Genomic DNA, 19,052 nt, shown 5'->3' on the forward strand with positions numbered 1-19,052 from the left:
TTAGATGTTGACCAACAAATTTGATATTGGATTCAATAAATTAAACTCATTTGATAGTAAAAAAATATATAAAATAAATACATTAAACATTAATAAATTTGAATCCTTAATATTTATGAACAAAGTTTTTAAATAATTTATGAATAAATTTATTTATTAATTTATATAAATTTTAATTATAAATTTATTTTTTAATTTTTTATTAAATACATAAAAATATATAGTAATTTATATATTTTTATAATTTTAAATTATTCATAGTATGATATGTTAAAATAATATAAATTTTATATATTAAATAAACATTTAACCTAAAATAAAAATAACAACGTTATTAGTTGACTCTAAAAAATCCATGCTCCGATTGAACTAGATAAGATTTTTAATAAATAAGATTAAATAAATTTGATGAATAAATAAATAAATTTGAACATAATTAAGTTCACCTTAATTACACCTCTAAATTTAAGTATTCTATAAAAGGGATTTTGTAGCGCTCAAAATATTAACTATTATTCATCTATTAACATCTCTCTTTCAGTTCCTGTTTTCTATTTAAGGCTTTTTATTGACATCGAAAGTTCATGTTGTTCGACATTTTATTTTTTTTATAATTCAAATATTCATGCTTCATTCGACTAATCCTGAAGATAGACAATATTTCTTTTAATTCACCGATCGAGTAAATCCAAAATATAATTTATATATATTAAAAAAATTAATTTCTACAATATTTGTCCAAGATTCAAATTTTAATCCTCTTATTTACTCCCTAGAGTGAGTGCTTTGCTACTTAAGTTAGACTATTGGTTTTGGGTCTTAGAAGAATAATTGCTAAGCTTAGATGACGCTGGTTTTGGGTCTTAGAAGAATAATCGCTAACCTTAGATGACGCAAAAGTAAAATTAAACCATCAAATCATCTAAAAACTAGAGGCTAAATTGATAAATTGAAGAACCTAAATATATCACAAAGAAATTAAACCTAACCTTGAGAAAAAAAATTCTCATCAAAAAGGTTGTTTTACAAAGAGAATTTTAATTATCCTAATAAAATCTCTAATCGAATTTTTAAAAAAACTAAATAAGCTTCTAAAAAGCTCTTCTACAATTTCTAAGAAATACAACAAAGTATACAAATTTATGAACTTGAACAATTTTAAACTTTTCGATAATACACTAAATAGGATTTAAAATCTCAACAATTGATTTAAAATCCTTACTGGAATACTTGGATGAGCCAAATGGCCTAAGCGAATTTCAAATCTGGGAGAGACAAGCATGTCGAGAGAGATAGAGCTGGAGCATCCAATCGCAAGAACAATAGACAATATATATATACGCCAGCTAATGTCACAGGCTACAACGAATTCACCTTTACTTCTACAAGATAAAACACATAAATAACTGACAAAAGGAAAGAATTTACCTTTGTGATATTAATCTTCAAACAGTCTGCTATCGATGCAAACGGAGTGAGATAAGAGCAATAATGAACGAGGAAGAGAAGAGAGGAGTAGTGCAGTAAATGAGAGGCTGTGGTGCATCACCAGAGAACACCATTCCGGAGTACCCATAGCCAAGAACTTGTTCTCCGCTATCACCACCACCATTATCATCGTCTGCAGAGCCATAGCTGACACTGGAGGACCCTGCGCCACCACTGTTGTCCCTGTGCCGCCAAAAGCAAGCACATTGTGAGCTTCCATACAGATTTCAGCTGTCTCATGTGTATGAATTACTGAATGTATGCGAGAAAGATTGCAAGACCATACATGCAAAAGGAAACAAGGTGTAACATTATCCTTCCCTAATAAATGTTCGCAGCCATTGTTTGTTCTCCCCCTTAATCTTAGTATCGACCATAATCTCTTACTGGCACTTGATCCATGCCTTACCATGTCAAAACCAGACTAACAGGATTTTGATTTGTTGTTTTGTTTTCTTTAAGTTTATTCTTTATTTGCCTTTAGTTTTAGGATTCTTTCAATATTTATTCCCTTTAAAGTAATGGAATGATGTGCCAAGTATTCCCCAATTATTTTACTCCGATGGCACACTCGTAGACCAATAGAAAAAGGAAATAACAGAGTGAAAATTGCTCAGAGCATTAAAGAAGAGAGTGGCTGACTTTGGACAAGTTGGGCAAACAATCTTCTTGGGGTGCTTTTATCATTTAGAATAACTCTAAGGTAAGCAACAAGAAGTCGCATTTAAATTTATCTTTTGGTTCGAAGGCAATAATACCAGCAGAAAATAAGGTTGTAAATGAATCGAACGTTCGTAAACAAACTTAGTATTCAACTTAGTAAGAGCTTGTTTATATTCGTTCAATACCCACAAGATCAATTAAATGAATAAACTTGAACAACTCGTTAAACTAAACGAACAAGGTTGAATACATATGTGTTCACCTCGTTAACGTTCATAAACAACGTTCGTGAACAATGTTCGTGAACAACATTCGTGAACAATGTTCGTGAACAATGTTCATAAACAATATTATTGAACCATGTTCATCAATAAAATTTTTATCGACATACTAAATAAATAAAAAAACTTTCAAAATGAACACACAAGTTTGTATTATCAAACTCAATATTCAACTAAACCAAACAAGTTTAAAATGTAAAAATTTCAAACAATCAAACAAGCTTAAATTGAGAGCTCGATAGCATCTAAACGAATTAAGCTTAAGTCAAGTTTGAACCAAGTTCAAGCTTATACAAAAGAAACCAAGCCAAGCTTGAACAATCATTTCAACAACTTGGTTCATTTTAAGCTACGCTTGACTTGGTTACCTTATCAAACAAGCTTGAACACCGCGAAGCTTGGCTCATTTACAACCCTAGTAGAAATCACTCGGTCTTTAAACAAAATAGTAAATTTTGCTAACAAAAAGTCAATATTAACCTAAAATCTATCCAGATTTGTTTGAATCAGTTCAAAATCATAATTGGGGTGCATAACACAGTTCAAGCAGACTAGTGCCAAGATGTATTATATGAATGTAAAGCAAAGAGAAGTAAAAGTTTACCTTGTTAATATCAGGTAATACTCTATTAAATTGTGTATTGAATTTGTTGCTAATCATTTCAATTGAGAGACAGGTCTTAAGGAGGCTGGAGATAAGTTGACACCCAGAGAGAGGGAAGATGCACCAAATGATAAGATGGAGGGTGAAGTGCCATGGATAACATTTAAAGTGGTAATTACAAAAGGAAAAAGATTCCTAGGAGATGGCATGTTGACAACTTGAGGAAATTGTTTACTAAGTTTTAATTCACTTTTCCCTATTTTATGTTGGAGAAAATGTAACACGACCATTCTCAAGAGCTATTGTAACCTTAATAAACTTATTGTGAAAATCATTGTTTTGTTTCCCCAAGTATAGTTAGAAGTTCAAGGTGTACTGAAAAGGAGGTACATACACCTCGATTGAACTAAGAGTAAGAATCTTATCTTTTGGTCCAAGGTACACACTTTAATCAAACTTGGAATAAAGGCCCCATATTATGATCTGAGTTGCAAATACAGCATACACACCTCAATCGACTTGCAAGGAAGAGGTGAAGGGCTAAAGAGTCCATGGATCCAAAAAGAGTCAAATGGAACTTAAAGGAAAAGTTCATATGTACTTAGATCCCTGAAAGAGTCAATGGATCCAAGAGGTGACTTAAAGGAAAAGGTCATCATATCTAAGAAAGAGATAAGTATATAGAGATGACATGAAAAAAAAAATTATAAGACCTCGAATCTGCGAAAGAGACAAGGCTAAAGTGGTGACCTGAAAAAACAAATCTAGGTCTGTTCAAGGATCAGCTGGGCTCCAACCCAAATTTTTATCTCTTTTGGGGGGCATGGAAGTTGTGTGCTTCTTGTGATCCCAAAGAGGATGGGATTCTTGAGAGTAACCAAGGCCTTGACCACAATGGATGGATTTGGAGGGCTCTCATGACCGAAAAGGCTTTCAGGCTTTGGGAGTTCAAACTGACATGGATCAATGCAGGAGTTTGAAGTCCAGGGGTTCTACTAGAGTGAAATAGTTTGGGTCTGGCAGCCACTTTGATGAGTGCATGAGGGAATGCTCTAGGAGCTTTCCCCGATGTATCAATCAAAGTTTATGTCCATACATGAAGTAGAAGGAAGTTGCATTAGTAAACTGATAAAATGGTGAAGGCAGTTTGGTATGAGATTTATATGATTTTTTTCATCATTAAAGTTTCTAAGAAAGACGAAAGAATTAATGATGACATCAAACAGCCTCTTGGCATATGGTAGTTCTTCCTTAGTTAACTAAGAAGGATGTGCGGAAGGCTATTTGAAATGTTACCATTGAATGGGTATTAACCAAGAAGGATTTAAGATAGATAAAATTCTCTTCATATTTTCATCGTAGTTTGCAGAAAAAGAGCTTTAGCGCAACGGCAAAGTTGCTGCTATGTGACCTTGTAGTCACAAGTTCGAGTTGCGGAAACAACCTCTTGCAGTGCAAGATAAGGCCGCGTACAATAGACCTAATGTGATTCGACCCTTTCCCGGAAGCCCACATTAATGGGAGCTTCGTGCATCGGGCTGCTCTTTTTTTTTTTTATCATGGTTTGCATGCCCTTAGCTTTCCACCCATTATGAAGTGATATATTGTAACAACCTCTGCAAAGGAGAGTCATATCACTGGTCAAAGGGCCTTTTAGTGACTTCAACATTTATGGAAGAAGAAATCCGACTGAGAGTTAAGCTTTATGGATTCAACAATTGCATGATCAATGGGTGAAGAAGAAATCAGATGCCAATATTGAGGAATTATTGGATGAGTGTGACACAATAGGATGAGAGTTGAACATACTTCATCTATCAAGAAGGCATCGTATAGAAGATAGGAGTTCATATCCGTACTTCATCGTACTATTCTAGAATTTTGATGTAAGATTGGAGGATTTCAATTGGATTTTCTCCTATTCAAACCTTGTTGGTTTTAGGTTGGGTCCAGCATCCTGGTCAGGAGTACTGGTTGTTCCACTACAACAGAGGAGGAAATCTGAACAAAAATCTCAATCTAGTTAGTTTCACTTAGATTGAGGTCAAAGTCTAGGTAGTGAAGCAATTATTGGACCTGAGTGAATGCAGTTTGAACCCAAGAGAATACAACTAAGCAACCATGTGTGAGGGTGGATATGCTCATGCCTAGTATATGCGAATATGCAAGATGGAATGAATTAATAGCAAAGCAAATAATTGCAAGTACTTACCGAAGTAAAGATGAGAATTTTGAGAGACAGGAGGAAAATGTTGAACACCAGAGAAAGATGAGCAGAGAAATCACATATCAATAAAGATGATAAAGCGAAATTCCTCCATAGTGTTATAGGACACTAGGGCCTACCTCAACAAATGAGAAAAAAATCAATTAAGATTTTGCATCAAATTACACTGTGAAATCAATATAACAGGGAATAATTAGTGGGGGTAAATTACCCACTAATCATGAATAGTCTTGATGATAACATGTATGCTTTGAGTTGACCCACTAAGACATCAAGATTATTCATGATTAGTGTGTGTGTGTGTGCGCGCACGCGCATAGAAGATTCGAGCTCCCCTTTTGTAGCCCTCCAAATCCCTATGGATAGACTCTAACAGTTGCTCTACATTAATGCAATTGATTTAAATCATCAGTGAATAACTGTCATCAGTCGACTCAAAACCATTCCTCAACTCCAACAAGTGTCAGTAATGGCATATCAGTTGATTGTATGCGACCAAAATACATGTCTCTTGGTCGAATCTTTGCCTTAAGAGATCTACCTAACGCCTAAAACAACAGACGCTTATAGTTTCTCACATATCAAGAGATCTTACCTCCAGAAATTCTCATGTGTCAAGTACTAGTTCGTTCTCGACCAACCAGAGCTTCTCATTTTCCAAGAGGCGATGCCTCCATGTCTTCCTTGTCTACCAGCACCTATTGAACTTCTTTATCTGCCACACTAGCTAGACTTCTCTTTTACCAAATGTTCGATTAATTTCGACCCATTTGGTCTTCATTCATCTACCAGCACTATTGAATTTTGCTTTTCTACAAGATGTCCAATCAACCTCGACCCATTTAATTTTTTTCATCTGTCAACACTTGTTAGACTTTCTTTTTCTCCCAAATGTTTGATAGACCCCGACTCACCTGAATTTCATTCATTGCACCTGCAATTGTCAATGCCAAGTACCTACATCACCTACACACTTGACACACTTTATTAGTAACAAAAATATGAGCCTAACTTATACCCTTTGCCAAATACATCAAAACCATATGATCAAACTCAATCACTTGGGGCATATTATTACACCAACACCAAGTAATTAAAACTATTACAAGAGCAAGTTGCTTCACCAATAAAGCTTTATATGTGGCAATTCTATTGATGCAATCATGCCTCAGGAAAAGACATTTGGTGTGTCATGCCCCAACTTGGTCCTTTTAGATCAAGGGTTAATTGAGGTGTTTTGGTATTTCTATGATATGTTGGGAATGATATATTGATGCAATCATATTATGGGCAATATAATTGAGTTTGTTTAAGTTAGGTCGATACGTCAAGTAGGTCTTTGTTGACCGGATATTTGACATTGGATAAAAATCAAGTCAGCCGAAGATGACCGAACCTTTGGCAAAAAGAAAAGTGCAACAAGTGTTAGCAATATGATGTCAGGTGTTGGCAATGACAATGGAAAAATCCAAGTAGATAATCAACGTTGACTAGATACATGACAAGTAATGAAAGTCTAGACAGATCAAATGATGACTTTGGTAAGTGGCATGTCATGGTTCATTGAACGTTTGGCAAGTGAAAAAAATCATGACATGCAAAGTGGAAGTCCCTCCTTGAGGAGTGACCTTTGGGCATGTGGAAATCCTAACGGGTAAAGGCAAACACAAGACTAGGTAAATGAAAGTACTAATTGTTAGTGTCAGCCCTAAAAGTCAATCATGAGATGATGAATATGAGACTTTTATATTATATTTTAATAATAGATAACATTTTGTGTTTACTTAATATCTGCGTAAATTTGAATAAATATAATAATGCCTTAAAGTGGTAGGTTCTGTTCTATAGGATATCAATTATTAGAATTGATTGTGACAAACTATAGATCTATAAAATACTTTTCTCAATTATTCCTAATCAAGTATTAATATACAAGAGCAATATTAATACATTGAGACTAGCATGTAAGTTAACCAATGACTTAATCTCACAAGTCATGAATATGAGATATCAAATTAACACATGAATATATATTAGAGAATATGTACTGAATGATCCGCCATGAGAATGTTTGATGGATTATTATATAAGTGGTATAAACATTCTCATAGTGATTATTAATATAAACAGTCCTTTAACCTAAAGTCACTATGGTTTCCTACATAAGGAGTTGTGTACTTTAGTATCGACAAATGTCACCTGTAACAAAATCGACTATAAAATCGTTCACTAGTATGCAATAAGTTATGTGGAGGGATGTGAGTGATGTAGATGAAATTTGTCCCTTCCATATAATGGAAATAATATCTGTAGACCCCTTGATTAAGTAAGACTACTAAAATACATGTACTCAAATAAGTCAATATGAGATACTGAGCTTATTTGATTAAGTAAGTCCACTTAGAGATCAAAAAATACATAGATTGATGAGAGGATGACACAATCTATGCCTCGTAAATCAATCTAGTTGTCATGAATAAAAGGACTAAGTTATAAAATAAAATAGTCATAGACAGGTTAAGTCGAATCTACAACATTCTCATTACTTGGATAGTCATGATGTATTGTTAGATGTCACTCATTGCTTATGTCTTTAAAATGAGATTTTAGAGTCACTTTAACATTACAAGAACCTATTGGGTCACACACAGAGAGCGCATTAATTTTGAAGTTTATTTTATTTTAGTATGACTAAAATAAAGTGGGCCTAAGTTTTAAGTTTGAAATTTATTTTAGATCTTAAACTTGTTGGATTAATGGGTTAATCTATTTGAATCTTAAATTTATTGGATGAATGAGTTAATCTAATTAGATATTAAACTTGTTGGATTAGTAGGTTAATCTGAATGGATCTTAAACTTGTTGGATTACTAGGTTAATCTAATTAGATCATAAACTTGTTGGATTAATGGATTAATATAATATGCGTTTGAGATTTTGTTTCAGTTTTTCAAACAAGCCCAAATGAAATAAAGCCCACAATTTTATGCCCACGTTTTATTTTGGATAATAAAATAAAATAAAAAGGGGAAATGGTCTTATTAGATAAGACTTGGAGGTTGAGTACGTTATGAACACGATCTAATATGATAAGTTCGTGTCAACCCTAAAAGTTAGGGTTTTGCTCTCAACTTAAATAATAGTTAACATTCGGCGTGGGTACGAAAAAACTTCAATTGTATTCGTGAGACGAGCAACGGTTGTGCTCGCGTGGATACCATAGAGGCACGAACATATTGATTGTGCTTAGATCGGCTTAACTCTCCCGATTCGCAAAAGTTCTACGCATCTAGAGATAACTTTCTACACCAACAATTAATTTGAATTCACATTGATCATTGGTGGGTTCTTCTTCCATTTTGTTTTTCATGTTTAATTTCTATAAGGAACCTAACACTAACGAGTCAAGTTGGACCTAAAGCTAGCAAGTGGACTTGTGAGTCAAGGTTGATTGACACCGAATAAGTAATGAAATCTTGAAGGCTACGCTTTTAGGCAATGAAAGTGTCAGTAGGTCGAAATCAACAATACTAGAGAGCAAGTCTTAGAGATATAAGGCCTCTTGGCAAGGCGAGGAAGTTCTATAAGCATGGGATCTCTTTGCAAGACGAGACTCAACCTTAGAATTAGTTAGAGTCAAGGTTTTTATCGATTGATGAATGGTTTTAGTTAATTAATGTTGAGTATGTCAATTAATCAATCGACTGAGGCACCCGACTTAGGATAGAATGCCAATAAACAAAATAGTTGAGTATGTCAACTAATCAATCGATTGAGGCACGGTCAATCAATCAATTTATAAGATTAATCGACTCATGCAACTACAAAAATCTAAGAGTCATGATCTGACAAATTCGTCTGCAACTATTGGATGCCCCTCACTTGATCAGTCGACTTGAGTAGTTATTGCGAGCCCAAGCAGTCAACTATATGCAAGTTCAATTGACTCAACTAATGCAATCCGTCAACTAAAGTAAGTTAGCATTTGGCTAATCAAGTAGATTTAAGCAAGTAGCTCTTGGCAACAAGAGCTCTATAGAGAAGGGATCAATAGAAGATTTTAGAAGGGCTTATGAGTATAAAAACGAGATAAAAACCAAGCAAAAGCAAGTGAAAGTAAGCTAAAAGAAAAGCTCCATTGTGTAATCCTTGTCTTGTGTTGTTGTATTTGTTTTATCTAACAAGTGTTTCTCTTATTGATATTGTTGTAAACTCATATTTCTATATCTAGGAAGATATCTAAGAAAGAGAAAGTATAGAGGGGTTTTAGGAATAATCAACTAACAGATTGTTGGTTTGTATTGTTTGAGTGCTTATTTTATTGTTTGTGTTTTCCACTACACTAACTCGGTTGTAGACACAAGCATGGAATATAATCGATCGGCTATTCACCACTACCCCTCCCGTGCCCCCTCTAGCCTCTCTAAATCCAACAAGTTCTTCATTGGGCGTGCATTCATTGAAATTATATGCCCTCAAAACAATTTATTTAAATTATATTTTTTAGTGTCATGTGTATATTATATTTTTGAGTGTATTTTATTATAATTAGTATGTGATATGAAGTGGTATTTTTATTAAATTATACTTGTGATTAAAAGATCTGAATGAGGAGTAATAATTTAATTGTAAATATCCAAGTCATTCTAGGTTATAAAATAATATAACCTACACTTGTTGTGCTGCTATAAGATAGAATGGTTTACTCCATCATTGAGGTAGTGACGAGGTAGTGACCTTAAGCAACCAAGTGGGTGTAATGTAAGTAATACATTCACTGAACAAGAAAATATGTAAGTGTTATTGTCGAAAATATATTCTTTAAGAAGAAGTACAAGTTCACCAAAAGGTCTCATGGTGGAAAATTGGCTAAGGACAATGAGAAAAAGAAAAGCAAAGGAAATTGTTTCCCTTGTTGTATGCCTAATCATTGGAAGAGAAACTGTTGCCTCAATTTGGCTTCTCTGAAGAAAGACAAACCTTCTGAAGGTTTGTCTAATTTATTTATCATTGAAACCAATTTAATGGATGGTTTATTTGATACTAGGTGTGTAGATTCTAACAACCTCACACATATGCAATATGTTGCATGGGTTCAAGGAGACAAGAAAGCTAAGTGATGGGGAGTTGAAGTTAGAAATGGGGACAAGTGCAACAGTGCAGTAGTCACTAGTAGAACTTTCTATTTAGAATTTTCATCAAATATGGTTTTAGTTTTGGAAGATTGTCTTTTTTGTTAGGATCGATTGGTTCGCTAGAGGGGGGGTGAATACGTTTCTCGACTTTTCTTGTTCTTTCTCTGCACAAAGATTAGCGGAAGCAAAAATATAAAAGAGAAAGAAAGAGATCAACGCTAACCCGGTTTGTTTACTTGGTCTCCACCTCCGCAGAGGTGACTAATCCACAGGATCCACACGCACGCACACACCCGATGCACTATGAATCTTCTCCTTCTCGAAAACCTCGAAGGCGGAGAAACCTTTACAACTAAAGGAACCAATTGTTGTATAGATTGGTCATCAGAATCAATACAACAAAAAATCATTCACAAAAGTTAGAGAGAGCGTGAATACCTTGGAGGCAACACACTTGAGTTGCTCAAAAAAATCAGAAAAGTTGAATAATATCTATTCTTAAATAAATATTATTGATTTATTGTTTTTAATCAAAATTATAATTTGATGTAATCGATCCAAATCAAACTAACAACACTCACTTCACAGCTTATAAAAGGGGCCAAAACCATTAAAAGGGGATTTCTTTAGTCGACTATAGAAGAATAATTAAAGTTCCTAACTAAGCACAAGATATCATAACTTTCTCAACCTCAAACATTACTAACCTCCCTTTGGCTAATTTTTCATGACTTTCTCCCTAGTTCGCCACTAACTTCCTAAGAATCTACTCCATCCAATTGCACCACACCAATCCACCTCGTTCCAATTCCCATAAGACAATAACCACAAAGCCTAAAAATGTATCCAAGGTCATTTGAAATGTGTTGCTTAGAACTTGACCAAATTGAATCCATTTTAACTAAGATTCACAAATTGAATCCACTTTAACTAACATTTAACCACCTCGGCCAAACTTAGACCGGTTCAAGCAAACTCAACACTTTCCAAACTCCAACCTAATAGAACTCCTAATACCCTAACCTCCTCTAGCCCATCATTTAATATCTAGATGTGAATTGGGATCAAAATCATAACAGACTTCACTATCTTTTGTAAGTTGACAATAACAATAATAAATGATGCATAAACAAAATCATGCACAAATTAGTTGAAGTCAAGTTTCTAATAGTATGATGATTCTTAACAAGAATACTCTTGTTTTTTGATAGAGTTAGAAAGAAAAATGAGCAAGAATCATATCACCCTTACACATCTTAAGAGATGGTTATTTTACATAGAGATAATTTCAGCAAAATATATATATATAAGGGTATGTTTAGCCATGAGAAGTTTAATCAAAATTAAGTAAAAGTTGATAGAACGGCAACATAATATATACTTTTCTAGCAAGAGAATAAAAAAATAAATATCATTTTGACACAATAATGGTACTTCAAGACTTCAAGTGGGAGAAAGCTCCTTCACGATTGAGTTCTCCAAGTAATATCTATTTCTTCTGTAAAACTGCCTAAGTAATATCTATTTTTAGCAAGGGCGTGTTATGGGACTGATACACCGTTTCTAAGTATTCCTACAGTGAACTTAGTCACATGCATTGACGTAACCCTGTTTCTTTTATTGTTGTTTTTATAAGGAACGTTGTTTAGAAGCATTTCAATTTGTTTTTTTTTTTTATTAACCTTGTAGTTGGATTACTTTTTATTGTAAAGAAGCGTTGTTAAGAGTCATTTCAATTATATATTATTATTTTTCTGGATTAACCTTGTGGCTGGATTATATATATATATTTTTAAAGGTCCATAGGCATTTCAATTATTGTTTGGGATTAACCTAGTAGCTGTGGTGAGTGGGAGACTGCACGCTTATCAAAGTATGGATAAACTAAACCATTAATACTTTTTGTTGGGGCAAACTCGGTTTACAAGGATTGAAGGGCCTAGGGCATGATGAGTTATCCATTTAGTATTTCAAGGGAAAGAAATTAAAAAAAAAAAAAAAAGGGCAAGAAGAGAGAGAAAAGTAATGTTCCTCTATTTTCCTCGCTTGATACTCTCTTTGTCACCGAGCACCCTCTTCCCCTTGTCACTGAGCATCCTCTCCCACCATCCACTCTCCCTCCAACGCTCACCACCTAAGCCTGTTAGAGTTAAGTGGAAGCTAGATGCAAGTTGGAATGCAGTAGGCTCAAACTCATTGTTGAACATTAAACTCATGCTCATGGACGGTAATCAAATGTCACATAATTATGGACACTAATCACTTATAATCCTTTCACATAAAAGATGTTGCAAAAACACATGATTGATATAAAAGCAAAATTAAACTTTTTCCCTCATTTTTGCTCCATTTGACTAATGCATTAAGAAAAGCCTTTGTTCCCCACTTCTCTATCGATTTGATGATAATAATTAAAGCAGGAAAAATTCTTAATATATATACTTATCCTTTTACTACTTTTATTTCCCTCAAAATACGCCTTAATCATATAGTTAAATTCACATATTATTTTTCAAAAATTAAATTAGTTAACAAATAAGTTGGTCCAATATGCTCAAAATTAATAATTAATTATAATTAAAATTGTTTTAATATTCGTCAAAGCTATTCAAATATGAGTTACTCCAATTTAATTAATATTGATTTAACTAGGTCAAATCTATTGAAGTAATTTTAACAAAAACTATTAAAATTAAAGCAATTTTGACCAAAACGCATACTATTTGAGAAATTTTGACCATAATAGTTATAAGTGAAACAATTTTAACTAAAATGTTTATAATTAGAACAGTTATAACCAAAAACCGTTTTAAAGCTGCCCCAATTGCATAGATATGTTAAAGTAGCTTTGTAAAAGTTGCTCCAACTCCAATTAGGGCAGTTTCCACCTTTTTGTCATAAATTAATAAGGATCGACCAGGAATAAGAAGGTAAAGGCTTCAATAGAATCCAATGCGAATGCAAGGATAACGTGAGTGTGGTCCATACCTGGCCCCGCCAAGGACGCCGGCGTTCATAGTGAGTTGGTCGATGAGCGCGGCAGACTTAGGGTCCACGCTCTCTGCCATGGCATACTTGGCCTCCACCCCCGCTCCAGCCCCCGACGCCACGAAGAACGCTCCGTTCACCATCACATCCCCCTCCGTCCTCCAATTCCACCTGCTCCAATCCTTCTCCTCCGTGTCCACCCTCTTCGTCACCTGCACGCCCACCTTCAAGCACAGCCCTCGTCCATCGAGAAAAGCAGAGCTCTAATTAAATAACTAACAACTCACCTCTTTGGCGTTCGAGTTGGCCGGAGCAATGTAGCGGTTTCCCTGGCTGTTAACGGTTGGGTTGGCGCTGCCGCCGATGGCGTACATCTCCCACGAGGTGAAGTCGTTGTTGACCACGTGGAAGTAGCCTCGGCGGCAGCGCGGCATCCGCTGCACGAGCTCCTCCCCGAAGCGGTTGAACGCGATGGTCACCTGCATCCCCGAGTCCGGCAGGTAGTCGTCGCTGTGACCGAGCAGCATAACGTCGTCATGGTGCGAGAAGTAGCTGTTGGAGATCGTGATCGCCGTGGAGCCCATGATCGCGTCTATCAGGCCGTCGGCGCAATAGGACAACGCGCAGTGGTCCACCCAGATCTTGCGCCCGCCGTAGATGGAGATGCCGTCGCCGTCGGAGCGCGTCCGCCAACCGTAGTGCGTTGGAGAGGCGCGCACGTTGGCCTCGCCAGCTGAGACGCAGTGGTGGATGTGCAGGTTGTGGATAATGACGTTGGAGACATACTGGAGGGTGATACAAGCGCCGCCGGCGATGTGGACTACAGCACCGCGTCCGTCGATAGTCTTGAAGCTGTTCACCAGCAGCTCCTCATTGAGCCGGATGGTCATATCGCGCGCGAAGGTTATCCAGAGGGGGCCATCCTGGATGGCGCCGTAGCGGAGAGTGCCTGGCTCAGGGTTCACCGGGTCGCGGTCCGACGAGTCCGTCACAACATAGATCGGCCCGCCCTTGCCGCCGAGCGCGTCGCGGCCGAACCCGATGCCACACTCAGCCAGCCTCTGCCGGTCCTGCCGCCAGTCACTGCCCGAGCACCGCCAGCAGTCGTCGATCGGGTTCCCCCTGAGGCACTGGTCCTTGTCGCCGGCTGCCAGGAGCGCGCGCCGGTGGGAGTACGCCACCTGCCTGAGAAAAAAAAACGCCCAAAATGCAACGATCATCATAATACAAGCAAGAAAACAATGTGCATTCGTGCAGAGATGTGAAAATGATACCTCTGGACTTCACGGGCGACGAAATCGGGATCGGGGTGGGATTGAGCGTGGACAGAGGAGTTGGGAAAGGGCAACGCGGCGGAGAAGAGGGGGAACGAGAAGAAGAGGAGGAGCATGTGGGTAGAAAGGCAGTAGAGGTGGCGGCCGGACATGGTTGCTGGAGCAGTGATTACAAAGATCTGGACCGTGCAGAAACGGGAGAGAGTTTTCAAACGATGATCGAGAGAATGAGAGGGGAAATCTGTAATGAGGCAATGAGGTTAGGGTTCTTGAGAACGGGAACGAAAATGAGGTTTTGGATGGCGGAGAGAGAGAGAGAGAGAGAGAGAGAGAGAGAGGAGTGATTAGTGAAGCGGGGGTGAATGGGAATGGAAGACGGAGTGGGGGAGCTCCTTCACTCTTCAGTGGACTGTGGAGCTGTGTGGGGGGAGGAAGCATCTATTCTGTATTGTCTCTTCCCACTCCAAAGCCCAACCATTCCCAAAAGTAATGTTAAATGGTTTTAGGAAGAATAGAAGTTTTTTTATAAAAAAAAATAGAAGTTGTATAGATAAACAAAACCCCTGAAAAAAACAATCTCTATTGAAAAAGTCTTGTATGGATCTATAATTTTTAATGTCCTATTAAAACTTATTTTTATCTCTTCAAAAAAAAATATCGCCATTTCTATAACTTTACATTTATTCTTTTGAATAAAACTTATTATGGCCCTTAAGGTCTACTTTTACAATAATAATGTTTGAATTAGCAACCCTAACTTAATATATATTAGCAATCAAACTTTGATCAACTTAATATATATAATGGAGTCCTTCCCCACTCGGACCACTCCTCTCCCTTCCTCCTTAGAATTACAGCTCTATTTACCTTTCAACAAAGTCTTGGATCATATGCCTCAATCACACATCAGCAAGTGCAACATGATCGGCGTGACCTCTCGGACGGTCAAGTCAACGTGAGATTGAAAATTGGAGGTCGCGGGTATGTGAAAAGAAGACAACTGATGGGAGACAGCTCAAGAGAGAGAAGAGAAGTCTTACACATAAGGAAAAAAAATCATACATTCGTCTATCTTCGCCTTATCTTATATAATTGAAGAGGAATGAGACAAGTGAGAAGAAAAGCATGTGAGAGAAGAGAAGAAGAAAAGTGATTGGAGAGAGCCCCAGAGAAGAGAAGTCTTATCCATGATAATAAAATCATATATTCATCTATCTTCACCTAACCTTATATAATCAAACAGGAAGCAGATTCTCATGGACTGACACACAAGTCACATAGACTGCTGATCAAAGACTGTATTATCATGATTCGATATCAAACAAATTATTGAACTCCTCTGTACTAACATAGTATAGGGATGAGTCAGATCGTCTCTCACAATAAATGTATGGCAACATTCAAAATTGGTAGTAATAAGCAAACGAGGAAACAACGCTGTCAAGAAAAATGCAGTGTATTGTAGGCAACTCTTTCACATTTGCATCCAGCAGAATCGATTATGCAAACATACCTCCTGTAGTCGAAAGTAGGATTGGTTTGATCTGGTTGTCCAATACAAGACAAAATTATACACAAGGTTATCATGGAGTAACTATGAATCTTCGTTAAGAAACAAACAAACAAAAAAGCACTTGCATTCAGGTTGCATCTTGGTTGGCCGGCACTTGAACTACCCTATAGCACAGCAGACTACACAAGGGAAGATTTGTTTTCGAATCACGATACTTGTAGGCATTTGTACATGCTGGGGCAGCACATTTCTCTCTCGGAGGAGGGTAACTGGATTCAAACAATGCAAAGTACAGTTAGTAAAGCAGGCTAGCAGAATTAATTGCGTCACGAAATACAAACACTATCATTAGAATAGCAGAAGCAAAAGATGTCATCGAAAAATATACTCTGCTCATGCGTAGAAGCTATCAAAACCAAATTCAATGGAAAGTTTATCTTACCTGCAAGGCTTGGAGTTGAATATGCTTGGAAGGCCGATATCAGCAGCAAATGTAACAACTGTGCCATTGGGTCCAAGGACCCATCTAATTGTGCTTGGCATTAGCTCTTGAGACTTAGCTGACTTTGCCTGCACAAAACAATAAATTCAGCGGGAAGCATAAAAATAAGTCAACCACAATATGCTCAATGAATTTTAAGAACAATTACCTTTTCTTCAAGTTCCTTCTGTTTCTTCTCTTCTTTCTTTTTGTCAGAATCTTGGCCTAATATTTTTCGTATTGCCTCAGCCTTGAAGTTGAGTTTAATTAGCTTATAATTAAAAAAGGTAATGCTTTATTTAACAGCTTAAACAATAGAAGGTAAACAAACCTCAGATTCCCTAGCTTGCTTCTCCACTTGCATTTTCCGTCTTTGTGCTGCCTCTGCTTTCTTAGCTTGTATCTCTACGTCAGATAGTTTCTCCTTTTGCTCTGCAAGTCATATATAATATAAGAAACAAAAGAGATCTAATCAATTAGCTCATAGCATTGAATATGGTGTTTATGCTTTACTTCTAGAAGGTGCCGGAGGTAGCCCATTTGGGAACTCGATTAAACTTTCACCATTGCCACCTTTTCCTGATTGAAGTGCACGTTGACGTGTCGTTAGTGGCTCACTTCTAACATCAGCTGGTGAACCACTAGTTTCCTTTAGTTTCCTTCTTTTGATCTCTGGCTCACCATCAGAACCAGGTTCTTCCTCTTCAATATAATCTGTATCATCATATTCCTTTCCCGCTCTTACCTTCTTCCTATTCTCTTTATTTGATCGAGAAAAAGCATAATCTTCATCCATTTCATAAGTTAGATTCTTGTTTTTTGGGAGCTTAGATATTTTCTTTTTCTTTGCACCACTCTCACTATCATCAATCTCGGCAGAATCATCTGTAAATTCCTTACTAGTTTTAAGTTTCTCAAGGTAACGGATCTCATCGTCGTCCTCATCATCAAACACACGCTTCTTTGGGACTCTCTTGCTCTTACGAGTAGGCTCAGAGGAGGTTGGAATGTGAAGTTTGTCAGCTTGCTTTGCAAACAAGTTTGCTTCAGATACTGTTGCATCAGAATCCTCTTTCAACCCACGGGTAAAACTTGATCCGCTGGATTCTTTCTTTTCTGGCAGAGAACGGCATTCGGTGTAATCCTGCAATTAGGAAATAGATATAAAGACGTGGAATATGCTGCACATTCTTTATGCTAAAAATTAGATTCACACTTGAAGAATAAAAGATTCTAGAAAAGTATGAGCAAAATAGAACAACATGATTTATGGAAAAAACACTACAGAATAACTCAACAGAGATAATACTGATCATGCCCCTTACCTTGTGGTAGGTGGAACAATAAAAGGAGCTAGGGAAGCTAACAACAATAAACAGATCAAATTTAGATGGGCTAGGTATTTACTTCCAAGCTGATTTCCCTTGGGTAAAATGTTAAACATGACATTATTTCCAATTAAGAGGAAAAAGTTTGTATGATTGTGATAAGACATGAAATATTTTATGGATCAACCAGGGTGAGTAAGATAATAAAGATAAAAACTTATAATTTATGAATCTCAAGCAATTAGGTGTACCTTCAATAGATGATAAAAAAGGGAAAATAAGAAAAGATGATAAAGACACGTACATACCCAACCAACTGATTTTGTAATTAAACTAAGGAATGGAGGACAAGAAAAAAACAAACTCTATTAATGTAACTGAATGTGATTCATGAATTTCAATATTACTAATATAAAGTCACGGACAGAGAGAGTAATGAAAAGAAAAGATGCATGTGGCCAACTCCATATAGTTGGAATCGAGACAGCTTGATGATGATGCTGATAAATTCCAACTTAGAATGAAAAAAAAAATACTAACTAAGAAAAAGCTACCCTCAATAGTAGCTTACCCTAGCAATAATCTTTACTCGTTGCCGAGATGAGTCTATGGAACGCGGAGGTTTTGCAGAAGAAGTTCCACCTTCATTAGTCTCCAATATTGTGCGTGTCACTCCACCAACCTTGAGCTTCACCTTCCTTGGTTTATTTTCAGCAATTGCATGAGAAGCACTTTCCACTTGATGCATACTAGAATTTTCCAACCTTTACCATGTTGACATCTAGGTTTGATCTCCTCTCAGCATCTTCTTTGGCAATGTCAGTGCTTTTCCACTTAGCTGGGGCAAGGACTCCTTCACTAGAATCCTTCTCATATCAGAAACCATGTCCACTTCTAGAACTGTCAGCTCCATAATACCCCCCATCAGCCTCTCCAAAGATCCTTATCACCCTTCTTATTCTTCTTCAAAGACATATCAGTAGATGAATTCCTTGGAGGAGGGTTGTTCAGATAAATTTCTTTCCTGACGGATGTTGCATTCATCTCCCATCATCATCAGGAGAAAATTT

The 19,052-nt window shown here is 36.7% G+C and overlaps 1 protein-coding gene and 1 pseudogene across 1 annotated transcript; both read right to left on the reverse strand.

Annotated features, from left to right (window-relative positions):
- Positions 1-1,417: 1,417 nt before the first annotated feature.
- On the reverse strand, positions 1,418-15,000 carry LOC141847266 (putative pectate lyase 5). Its single transcript, XM_074735262.1, has 4 exons — positions 14,661-15,000; positions 13,674-14,571; positions 13,387-13,598; positions 1,418-1,671 (listed from the first exon to the last, which is right to left on the reverse strand). Exons 1-4 carry the CDS (start codon positions 14,810-14,812, stop codon positions 1,458-1,460), a joined length of 1,476 nt encoding a protein of 491 aa, XP_074591363.1. The 5' UTR covers positions 14,813-15,000; the 3' UTR covers positions 1,418-1,457.
- A 1,100-nt stretch (positions 15,001-16,100) lies between these two features.
- LOC141847561 (uncharacterized) lies at positions 16,101-19,049 on the reverse strand (annotated as a pseudogene).
- Positions 19,050-19,052: the final 3 nt, after the last annotated feature.

The sequence above is a fragment of the Curcuma longa genome, chromosome 16 (assembly GCF_044706935.1).
Source record: "Curcuma longa cultivar G26 ecotype Majalengka, Jawa Barat chromosome 16, ITB_CL_G26_1.1, whole genome shotgun sequence".
NCBI classification, from domain to species: domain Eukaryota; kingdom Viridiplantae; phylum Streptophyta; class Magnoliopsida; order Zingiberales; family Zingiberaceae; genus Curcuma; species Curcuma longa.